The sequence below is a fragment of the Motacilla alba genome, chromosome 5 (assembly GCF_015832195.1).
Source record: "Motacilla alba alba isolate MOTALB_02 chromosome 5, Motacilla_alba_V1.0_pri, whole genome shotgun sequence".
NCBI classification, from domain to species: Eukaryota; Metazoa; Chordata; class Aves; order Passeriformes; family Motacillidae; genus Motacilla; species Motacilla alba.
Window position 1 is genome coordinate 19109927 of NC_052020.1, and position 12345 is coordinate 19122271.

Genomic DNA, 12345 nt, shown 5'->3' on the forward strand with positions numbered 1-12345 from the left:
GGATGGAATTAGTGGCACAACTGAAAGAAAAAGTACAAGTAGGTAGTATCCCAGAATAGAGTGAGAGATTGTAGCCCATCAGGCACACAGTTGTTCTGTGGAGTGCTACTACTGAAGTGCCTTAAGGGTGGTGTTCTGTCCTGCCTGTTTGCATCCTGAGTAACTTAACAACTCTGAAATTGTGCTTACTTTGTCCTTTAGTATGATGTTATTGTTTGGGTTGTTTAGTGAGTAGTAACTTCTGAAATACTTTTCTTAGTGAGAAACTGGTTTACTGAATGTCTGAAAACCAAGGTTTTTGGCCATGCTCTCCTCTGACATCTCTGCTTTGGGATGATTTTGAAGGACTAAAACATAGACTCCTAGACCATGAAAGATTACTTTAGGGCCTTACTGTCTGGCAAGAATTAAATGCCACAACTCATAGTAATTCAGCTCTGAAGTGCTTTTTTCACTCTTTTAGAAGGAAGCCATTTGCTCTTCATAGCAGCAGACTCCCTTGGCTTTTTTGCTTTAGCATTGTCCTTTCTCTCTTACAGTTAACTACAGTGTAAATATTACTCATGTAAGTGGTTGATAGTTTACTATATTGGAGGCAACCTCTGATGCTTCCTACTGGGCTAATTTCACTACTTAAAAACTCATAAAATTGCTTCCTTTAAAATAAAGCAAATTTTAGGCTGTTTTTCTCTGTGTTTGCATTAGCAGTTTAAGAATAGCAACTCTTTCACCTACCTTGTTAAACAGGGAGCAAAAGCAAGAGTGACCCCAGGGCTTTTTGTAGGTGCAATGAATGCTCTGCAGTTGGTTGTGTTTTGTATCATAACTCAGTAACTTAAATAATTGTTTAGGTTTGAATTGGAGAAGTTCTGGCATAGTGGTCTGTTGAGTGCATTTTATACTGGCAGTATTACTCAAGTGCTAGGTTTTTTCTAGATAGGAAAAAGCAAGCAGAGTAAGTGAAACTTCTGTGTTTTTCTGCAAGACAGCCCTGTTCCAGAGCTCTGTGAACCAACAAATGATGCATTTGCCTTCGGTGCTGAGGCAGCTGAGTGACTGCAGGTACCAGTGGCTTTCCCATTGGGAACAGAACTGAAAATACTATAGGGTCCAAATAGCAGTTAACTAACTCAAAATAACTGTTAATAGGGTTAGGGTTTATATCAGTTCTTGGGGTGAAAGGAATCAGATCCTCATGCCATCCAGCTTGTGTTACATGTTGTCAAATCAGTCCTTCTTTGTAAATTAAAGTTGAAACCCGTATCTCCTTCATGTAAAGCCTTTACTGAAATGCTGCATCTCACCATGCATTCATCAAAAGAATCTGGTTTTACAGTGCTGTCTGATGTGGCTGTAACATCCCTTACCGAAATTACCCACAACAGAGGAGTTTAAGGTGGTTTATTATCAAAGTCAGGAAAATACTGATGGTTGTGCAATAATGCAGCATCTGCACGCAGTCTTTTCTGTCTGGAGAGTTGCTCTTGTCGCATGCAAGTAATCAAGTTTTGATTAGCTGAATAAATCATTATCTGTTGTTGAGTTGAGATGCGTAGCTGTAGCTGTGAAGCAGCATAAAGTTACTTTGCTTGATTGCTGCTTGGAGAGATTCTAAGGCAACAATTTAGTTCAAAGACGCTCAGGTTCTGTGCAGCCTACTTCTATCTGTAGGTTGTATCTGCTACATCCTGTTTCCTCACTTCAGATTCCAAAATAATTGAGAAACATTTTAAAATGGAAATGTTTGTAAAGTTAAGAGAAGGAAATAGGCTTGTCTACTGGCCACATGTGCGGGGTACCTGCTGTGTACTCTCTGCATGCTGCACGCAGTAATTAGTGCCCAGTTCGCTGTAATTACCTGTGAAGTGCTTGAGGTATAGATAAGCTGGCTCAAAGTAATAGTCATAGAATCACAGAAAGGTTTGATTTGGAAAGGATCTTAAAGATCTTCTAGTTCCAGTCCTCCTGCCCATGTGCCCATACCTTTCTCTAGACCAGATTGCTCAGAACTCCATCCAGCATGGCCTTGAACACTTCCAGGGGTGAGGTATCTGCAGCTTCTCTGAACAGCTTGTTCCAGTGCCTCACCGTCCTCACATTAAAGAATTTATTCCTTATATCCAATCTAAATCTACTACTCCCTTTCATCTTAAGTCCTGGCACCGCATGCTCTTGTAAATAGTCCTCTTCAGCTTTCTTGTAGATCCCCTTCAGCTACAGAAGAGTCACAGTAAAGTCACCCCAGAGCCTTCTCTTCATAAGGCTGAGCAACCCCAACTCTCTCAGCCTGGTCTCATAGGAGAGCTGCTCCAGCCCTGTGATCCATTCTCTGGCCTCCCTCTATCAGGTCAATATCCCTCCTGTGCTGAGAATCCCAGAGCTGGATGCAGCACTCCAGAGGTCTCACAAGGATAAAGAGGCAGAATGCCCTCCATTGCCCTGCTGGCTGCACTGCTTTGGATGCTGCCTAGGATGCATTTGACATTCTGGGACACAGGTGCACATTGCCGGGTCATGTCCAGTCTCATCCACCAGAATCCCCAAGTCCTTCTAGGCAGGGCTGCTCTCAGTCCATTTACCCTCCAGCCTGTTTTCACATCTGGGTTTTCCTTGACCCAGGTGCAGCACTTTGCACTTGGTCTTGTTAAACTTGCAGTTAATACTGTTAATTATGAAATGCATTTGATGTCTTTGCTGCTTTATCTATGAAAAGAAAAATCACCTGCCCACTGCAGATCAGTTGTAACCTTCTGATCATGTTCCAAGTCATTGTAGCCATGAGTATCAAAATTGCTTTTATTCAAGAGTGTTATCCATATACAGCATAAGGTTTTACACCATATTGCCAAATCTGATTTCTTTTTCTCTGCTATTGTACATCTCTGCTGAGAAATAATAAAACTGATTATACGTTTTTAAAAATAGTACAGTTTCACACTTGGAATCCTAAAGATAGCAAAATGTTTTTCTGTTACTGCTGTAGAGCTGTGCCTGCAAACTGTCACATTGTCAGTGGAGTGTACTACTGGTCCTGATGGAAGTTAGTATTTTTTTTAGAGGTTTGAAAGTAGAGGGTGGGAGGATTAGTTCTGTGTAGCATAAGGAGCGACTTCACGCACTCACACGTACAACTGCCAAAATAGTTTTTTTGAACTTAAGCGAAGCAACCTGGAGGGAACATTTGGCAAACTTGTACTGTGGCCAGCAACTCTCTGCCACCATCTTCACCATTTGCTTCATGTTTCAATTTTAAGAGATGAAAAGAATATTTTGTGAAGAGCAATTTCTTCCCATGGGTGATGGAGTCATAGGAGGCTCCTCAAGTTCATGGTAGTTCACTGACGCCTCTTTTTAAATACCACGGCAATTCCCTTTTGTGTAATGTAAATACAGATTCACATTAATCTTCCAGTCCTGTTCACTTCTGCCATGAGCAGGTAACAAATGAAGAGTGGAACTGGAGTGAATTGATTCTTTCTGACATAGGCTCACAAATTGGTTGAATGGCAGTTTTCGGGGATGTTTTTTGTATTTGCTATGTTGAATCCAGAGTGACAGTTTTGTAAGTTGCTCTGTAGTTTCTTGTTGTATTTCACTCCTTCCTGTCCGATGTGTGGTCTCTCGGTTTCTTCCTTTCTGGAGACATGGCTTCAGGGGGACTTGCCTGCAAGTTCCTTTAAAAACAACCAATTTCCTCCCTTCCCTTTCCTTTAGCTGGTTGTAATACCTTGGATAAATAAGGTCAAACAATCCACATGTGGATGTTCATTTTTTCACTTCTGTCAGTTCCTGATATCCCTGTAGTTCTTGATTATCCTGAGCCTGTTTCAACCGAGCATAGCAGGGAAGAATATAGATTGTAAAGACAGTGCTGTCCTTGAAAGCTTATTGAGGCTGAAATCACTGAAATAGCCAAATAGACAGCTGCTGTTAGATAAATATAAAGCTTCTCACATACAGATCTGCCTGAAAACTCTTAACCTGTGCACTAGGAGACACAATGATGAGCAAAGGAGAAGAAAACTCTTTTTATAACAGTCAAGTAAGGGGAGTTGGAATTGCAGAGGAATGCTGGGATAGTGCAGCACATGACTTGAATGTGCTATAGGCTGTCATGATCCAAATGTATCTGTTACTTGTTAGGGTGCCAAAGACCTGAAGAAAATGATAGCCCTTCGTGTTTAGAGTATTTCCAGAGATCCTGCAGAATGGGAAGGTAGGTTTCTGCTCTGGAAGAAATGATTGTACTTTCCATAGGAACTTCATCAGCAGTGACCAAAAAACACTTACTTGAAAACCTTGGGAAAACTATGCCAAGGGACAAGAAAGATGTCAAATTGAAAATAAAGCTGAAATTCTTCAGTGAAGTTCTCCAGAGTCAGGGAACGTGACTTGGACTAGGCCTTTGCTGGTTTCTAATTTTTCCTGAATTTGTGTACAGCATATGAAAAATGCATTTTGTGTCTGGAATTGGAGGAAAACTAAGTTCTGTTTCGGAGTAAGACTTGTATCTAGTAAGCGACTGACTGACTCATGAATCACCTTGGTGGTTGAAATACTCTTATATATTCCTAGGGTCTCTAATATAAGTGTGAGTTTGAGTTGGGATTGGTTTATAGATCATGTCTGTTGGAAATATAGAGAATTGAATTTGAGTTTTGTTGGTAATTTTTTATTCTCTCCAGTTAAAAAAAATAAAATCAGTGGACTATAGAAGAGGGAAACTTAGAGATAATTTGAAGGTGTTTAGTTCCTTGTTTGTTTTTGGTCTGTGATTACTAGTATGTGTTTTTTATTAACAGTTATTCTAAAACAGAATTTTCTTGTGCTCTGTCAGCTGTCTCTGGAGGAGGAGAAGACAGAAAGATGTCTGGGGATAAGATGTTTAACTAAACATTATATAGCTATCTAAGTAATACTTATATTAGATAATTGTCCTGAATGGTTTCTCCCTCTTTGGTGGGGTATCTGTATGCTTTATACAGAAGAAAGAGTTCTCGACTTTGTTCCTGGTCATTCCAGCATGATTTTCTTCCAGGTGTGGCCAGACATTAAATATTACTTATGGCTTTACTGTGGTAGCTCAAGGCACTGTCCCAGATGTGCTTTGTACCCTTTAGGGTGAGAGCAGCCGACGTTGTGACCTGTGCCTGTCATTCCTGAAGCGGGGCTCATGTACCGCTCGCCACCACTTCTGGCTGCACGTTCACTCTGCTTAGGATTGTGCAGCCACACGACCTCTTCAGAGGGCCAGAGGCTCTGGTTTTGACAACTCATGGTCCGAAATCTGTCAGGGAGAATAGACTACAAGAGTAAGAGAATGGTCCATGCTAGAAATGTTAAAAGTAAATAATTTTGAAGCCTTAATTTGTCAAGATTTTCAGAGAGGAAAAAGAGCATCATTGAGTATGATTTGCCAGAAAGCTGATAGCCTCTGAATTCAGACTCCAAGTGACAAAAGTAAACCTGCTTGGAGAAAGGGGATCCAGCAAATGTTAACAGAGGCAAAATCTCAGTGACTTCCCCCTTTTCTTATTTTTTCTTGTTGAAACTCTTGGAAGTTCTTCCTTTTGTCCCCTCTGGAACTGTTCTATCTCAAAACACATCTCTAAAATAAGTTGTCTGGAAGCACTTGGGGAATGTTTACAGTTTCAGAAAGATGTTAGCTCTTAAAGAAGGGAAAACAACAACAAAAGCACAACATGTGAAACACTGGGCATCTCTTCACATAAGTCACATACGTGTGCTATTATCACTCTCTTCCAGCAGTATCTTGGCTGGCTTGTTAGTGCATGAATACGGACTGTTTGCTTTGATGACACTGAATCTGTTGCTGAGGTTGTTTTGCTGCCTTTGTTTAAAGGGGCTGCCTTTGTTTTAGGGGTATGATGGTGCCTCACACCTCATAGTTACTGAATTATTTAGCTGAGATCTGTTTGTCTCAGAACTCTAACACAGAAGCTGCTCTTTGAAGTTGTATGAGGGATTGCAGGGGCTTCAAATGTCTCTGCTGATGGTTTTCTATTGCCAAAGGTGTGAAGTATAGTGGCTACTTCAGGGTAATTTATCATCTTTTTTCTGCAAAGTAATGGCTCACTTTCTTTTCTCCAAGTGGACCTTGGATACTCTTCAGAAAAAGTGGTAGTTGAATATATGAAATTTAATGATACATCTTACTTTGTACTTCATAATTCTAATTGAAAACTACTAATAAAATGAAGAAAAACATGTAAGAGAGGAAGTGCAAGAATTTGATTTTGGAGGACACTAAAGCATGTAAGAATTACTGTAGTTGTGATTTAAAACATTTTATATGCACTTTGTTGAGTGGTGGAAGAAAGCTTTGCTACAGCTGTACTTAGTAGTTAATCCTGGAAGAGAGGATTCCTTCCAAATTAATGCTGTTTATCCCTATTAGATATGCTTTTTTTTTTTTTTTTTTTTTTTTTTTTTTTTTTTTTTTTTTTTTTTTTTGTCTGTACACTGATAGTCCCTGATCTTGTCCTGGCCTTGTAAAATTGTGCAGGTTGGTGTATTGATGTGCCTTAGGGCCCATTAAAAAACTTGCTTCTTGCTGTGGTAGCCAGTCTGTCATAGTTCAAAACCTGTGAGTTGTAAGCATGTCTTAGATTTGGTATAGGAGTAAGAAACATTTGTTTAAAAATCCAGCAAGCTCTGGATCTGGCTTCTTTCTTCATGTTCTCCCATCAGTGGCATTATGTTCTCCCATCAGTGGCATTACCACGTTGCACCGTACACACCTTCCTGCAGAGACTGCCTTTGCTTTAGAGTGGACTTTCTGAAGTCTTCAGTGTCCTGTGGTATGGTCTATCAAGTCATGAGATAATTTGAAAAAGCAAAAATGTAACCATTTGTCTTGTAAAATTGCTTTTTTATTGGGAGTTGTTTTGTTCTAGGCTGGTGATATGATACCACAGTAGTTAACTGGTGCTTGCCTTGAGCATCATGGTGGAGCCATCTGCATTGCTATGGCTGAGGGCAGTGTTCTCTTGCTATGAAAAGTGGCTGTGCAGTAAAGTGAAAAATATGTAGCACTTGAGATCATAATGAGATTCTGTAATCACGTGTTAAATGCATTTTGATGCTATTGTTAGTATTTAATGTTTTATAAATAGCTGTGGTGTGCAGCATGAGATACAGTGGTTGTTTTGCACCCAGTTTTATATAAATCATGTTGAATAAAGGCAGTGTTATTTGTGTTTGCAGCCTGAAAAATATTTTTATGAGGGTCTCTTGTGTTTCTTAGTCTCACAAAGACACTAATTTGCTTGTAAGGCACCTAACATCAGTGCCAACAGCACTGCATGGAGCACCCTTCCTTGTACTGCTACAACAGGATCTCTAACCATTGTAAATTGTTTCCCTCACCTTGCCCACTTTTGTCTCTTCTCTTGTCTCTTCTCGCAGCAAAAGCCAAATCCAAATGCGGTGCCACGTTCTTCCCCTGTGCCAGCGGGATCCACTGCATCATTGGCCGCTTCCGGTGCAACGGCTTCGAGGACTGTCCCGACGGCAGCGATGAGGAGAACTGCAGTAAGTGGGAGCCTGCTTGCAAGTGAGGGTACTGCTGCTTATTTCAACTAATTGATGCAACTGAGAAACATTCAGATAACCTTCTGTTTGTGAGTCAGATATTCTCCCTGTCATTTATGACCCAGATGATCCTTGGTTTTTCACTTCATGAAAATGAGTCTGCCTTTTTTTTTTTTTTTTTTAGGTCCATCTTAGTCTTGCTTTGTATATAATGCCTGTGATACTCCAAGACCCTTTAGTTTTAAGCTGCATGTTTGCTTTGAACGTGTTCTCTGTACTCAGATGTAACTCAGATTGGACAAATATTAAATATCATTTCAATTGTTCCATTTTTATTTGCCTGTTTTTCGTCATTGAAGAATATGATGTATTTGATCATCAGCACATCTAGGTTTCTCTGTTTATACATGTTCTCAAATAACAAAAAAGCAAATAATGGTATATTTAGTGAAACAGGTTCTTGGAAGGAAAGACAGATTCTTGAAGCCAGACATGCCTGCCAATGCACAGCAGCAGGGAAGTTGTAGCAGAGAGATGATCTGAAGTACTGCTTGTTTTGGGTTAAACCCTCTGCGTGTGGCTACACAGATCCATTTGTATCTGTAAGTCTAGTGGGAATATATCATAGCAGTAGGGAAACGTTATGTTGAATCCAGCAGCTCTCTTGTTACTATCAAGAGCATGGGTCTCTATTACTGCAAAATACAAAAAAGTATTTTGCAGCAAAATACTTGCTTATTCTCCTGTCAGAGGCATGCTGAGGTTTTGTTTTCAATGACTTTTAAAGGTCAGGAGGAGGACAACAGACAGCAGCTTTCAAAGATAACAAAAGGGGCAATCTTTAGAGTGATCTGTCACTGTCTGCTTCATGGAGGACTTGCCTTTCTTGTTGGTAGTTGGTGAGCTTCTACAGCATGAACCTCTCTTAAGGTGGCATCTGTTGTCCTGGGGAGTCTGGTTTGGGCCCTGCAAGGACTATGCGGCTGTGGCAGGGAGTCAGCACTTCTGTGGAGAAAGTGAAGCCAGAGAAGCATTGAAGGCTAAGGAAATTATGCTGGGTTACGCTTGAACAAGTGGACTAAAAATAAGATTTGACAAAAGTGCTTTGAATATCCTTAAGGTAGTGGAATGACAAGTGGCAGGTCTCAACTGAAAGCTTATGGAGTTCATTAAGAATGACACAATTCCCTGTGAGCTTGTAGTGTGTAGCTCTAATGGGACCTTACAGCTGATGATAACATGCTACTGTTCCCCCCATTATTCTATGCCAATGAGACACTTGGTGTTTTTTAGCATGTCTGAATGTCTAGTTACTGCTTATGAAGATGAACAACCATTTAGGTTCTGGGGTGACCTCAGAAATCAATGTGGTATGCAAGTGTGCAGCAGTTTCAAACCAAAGGAGTTTGAGCATGTTTGTGATAAACAAGCTCTTGGGGAGCAGGAGAAATTGGGAGTGTTTGTTATTTTTCCTGCAGGTTATATGCAGGGCAGACTTAAAAGTTTCATTTATTTATTTATTTATTTTAAAAAACTCTTTAAATGTAGCTCTTACTTTAAAGATGAAAAAAAATGGAAGCCAATTAGTATTTGGAAATGAATTCCCTTTGTTATTGTGGCAGAGAAGCAGTTTGAAGTAGACAGGGGCGTCTAAGCAGCCTTTTTAAAATTTTCAGTTGGAAAGTTGCATTCTGTTTCAGTCCTCTCATTACCAAAAAATGTTTGGAGTTCAGAGAAGAGTGCCAAAAAGTATGAAAGGACAGAGATTGATTTATGAGTAGATATTAAAAGCAGCTAAATTATGCTTATCTCAGCTGAGTGATGACTGTGTTGAAGGATATGGTTATATATGACGTATATGAAGAGTGTAAATATTGTTCCTTAAAAAGGAGTTGAAATTCAAACAGTGAGAGGCTGAGAGATTTCAACATTGCTGTTATATCAATTCAAAATAGTGAGGAGACTGGGGAAGAGAGTCAGAGGTAAATAAACCACTGCCTGGCAGTTCTCAGTCAAAATTGTTGTCTTATAATATGAAACTTCAGCTAAACCGAGCCTTCTGTAATGGGAATCAACAGGCAGTGTTTGTGGTAGGCAGTTCTACCCTCCATATGTCTTCAGTGTGAGCAAATGTGGAACAGTGATCATGATTGGGCTCTCATGAAAATGAACAGAAGGCTTATCACAACTGTGGGTGGGCTAAATCTCTGCTAATTGTAATGAATCTTGTATAAATTAGAAGTTTCAGCTCTCCCTGGTTAGAGAGCCAGGGCTGGCTTGATTGCCAAGTTACTCCCACATACCCATCCAATTGACCAGCTGTGGTTGATGCTTATCAGCTATTTAACTCTCTGAGCAAGAGAATTCCTAATGAAAGGTCTCACTTTCTCTTTTTGCAGCAGCAAATCCCTTGCTTTGCTCTACTGCCCGATTCCACTGTAAAAATGGTCTTTGCATTGATAAAAGCTTTGTGTGCGACAGTCAAAATAACTGCCAAGACAACAGCGATGAAGAAAGCTGTGAAAGCCCTCAAGGTAGGCACAGGGGTTTTATTCTCTTCTGCAATATTATACCAGCTCAATACACGACAGGCTCAGCAGACAGTATGGTTCTATTGGCTTGCTCTGTGTTGGCTAGCAGTGCAGCTAGTGAGAGTGAAATGTGTCGAGCGTGCACATGCGTACATTGCATTCTCAGTGCTCAGAAGAGTGGTATCTTTTTCACGTTAGTAAAAATGCACTTTTGCAGGCAGTGCTTGTAATCTGTGATCCAGTGCTCGCTGAAATTGCTGGGAATCCATTTACTACTTCTGTGAGATGGATTGGATCCGGGGGGATTGATAGTAAAACCTGAGTTGGAAGTAAATCTGTCTGTTTACCAGATGAGTAAATCTTGTGTATGCTTAAAGCTTCAGACCTTCATTGCTCAGTTACCGCCTAAAAGATGTGTTTAACTGCAGGACAGGTCTACAATGAATGCATTTATTCCTACCCTTTCCCTGAAGACAGGGAAGAAAAATTTTTTTTGAAAATTTTTGTGTATTGAGTCTTGGGAGAATCTCAAAACACAGTGACATTTTTATTCTTTTTAACCTATCATATAAGTCTGCAGGTAGTGTTTCTCAGTTTTGTTTTCTGTAACTTAATATCACAGTATTTTATGAAACAAGAAGTATATATGAATGACTTGAGGTTAACAAACAGTGTGGAATGAACATCTGTTGCTAAACATTTTAATGTCTGAGTTACTACCAAGAAGCCAGAGTAGAAAAAAATATGGGAGATGGTGGATATTTTCAGGGGAGATGTGGTGTGCTTCAGCCTATAGAAAGCAGGGCAGATGAAGAGAGACTAAGCAGCATATGAAGGAAGATGTAATTAGTGAAATTGAAGGAGAATTACTTTGCTATCTACCTGCACTGATGAATTAGTCCTTTGTGGAAAATAAAATAATCCTTAGCTTAAGATGCTGATAAATACTCTTGACAATTCACAGAGGAAGAGGAAGAACACACAGAAGCAATGCTAACAAAACAGGGTTTATAGCTGTGGTGTGTGACAATCTCTTCTGTGTCATACTTCTGCTTGACCTGTGAGCTCTTTTCTTGACTCCACGTGTTGGAGAGGTCATCTTGGTAACTCTTCTGTGTGCTGAGCTCCATCACAGCCTAGGGATGTGGCTGTGCTCAGATGAGAGCCTTGGAGAGGGTCTGGCCTGCCCCTGCTCTGTTGGGAGCGGGATGAAAGGGCAGCTGAGGGCCTAGCACGTGCCCAGGGCTGGCTGGGCTGTTCTTTACTATGGCTCTAAGGCAGCCTAATCACATTAATGTGGGTAGTAAGGTTTCTTTGCTTTCTGCTTTCTCTCTCTCTCTTTTTTTTTTTTTTTTGGCTTCTGAAGCTTAAAGCAGCAGTGCTATTCTCTTAGATTGGGATGACTGCTTCCTCTGCAGATTAATTGGCTGGATTGCCTCCAGGTTGTTTGTTGTCATGACAATCTGCTTTTGGAACTGACTGTCAGGCTCAAGAGAAGAAAAGAGCTGTATTTCATGAAGCTGTTACTTTTGTCTTCATATTTGGTCCTTCTGGAAATGTTAGATTAGTAAAACGGTAAGCAAAGTAATTCTTTCTGATTATATGTGTGAAAGAGGCCCAAACAAGGAGGAGGAAATTCTCTCCATTAGGACAAGAACAGCCATGGTTGTGGGCTAATTTAAAAAACAAATGGTCCAAGTATGGGGTTGGGAAGGAGGATTTCCCAAAGTGAAATGCTGGTTCTGGGGAACCTGTGTAATTGGCTTTTCTCTTTGGCAGCTCAGAGCCTCCCTGAATTGCTGTTTCACCATCTGTAAGTGCACAATGTGTGGGTACCTGTCTTTCAAAGCTAGGATTAAAACACTGTGATGTGTTCAACTTCCCATCTGAATATAAATGACGATTCCCTCTGGAGCTTGCAGCTATGGGTGTATCTGTCCTGGCTTGCAAACACAGCAACTACTTTGTGTTAATTGGGAATTAGATCCTACTATGGACAGTCTTTAATTTCTCACATTTCTTTCTACAGCAGATCTAATTACTGTAATTACAATGTGTTCATGTTCACACACTACGCAAGTATCCTGGTCATTAACTAGAACTCAAGTGCTGTGGGTACTTAGGGACAGAGCAAGGCAAATCTGTAGGGTGTTATAAAATGAAGATAAAGGGGTTTCTTCCCACTGGCTGTGTTATGTCAAATGTGGTAGCTTTAGTTCAGTGTAATTGAGTGTAATCTGACATATGAGATTGTCCTTGC

At 40.3% G+C, this 12345-nt stretch overlaps 1 protein-coding gene across 8 annotated transcripts in view; it reads left to right on the forward strand.

The window, feature by feature from the left end:
* Positions 1–12345, forward strand: part of LDLRAD3 (low density lipoprotein receptor class A domain containing 3) — a 104621-nt gene that overhangs the window by 41482 nt on the left and 50794 nt on the right. For 4 of the 8 annotated variants that reach the window (XM_038138758.1, XM_038138757.1, XM_038138762.1 and 1 more), the window contains exons 3-4: positions 7429–7554; positions 9954–10088. In XM_038138758.1, coding sequence (XP_037994686.1) covers positions 7429–7554; positions 9954–10088 — 261 coding nt within the window. Of the gene's footprint in view, positions 1–7428; positions 7583–9953; positions 10089–12345 lie in introns of all 8 variants that reach the window. The other 4 variants (XR_005257149.1, XM_038138756.1, XM_038138755.1 and 1 more) reach the window with 2 other exon arrangements.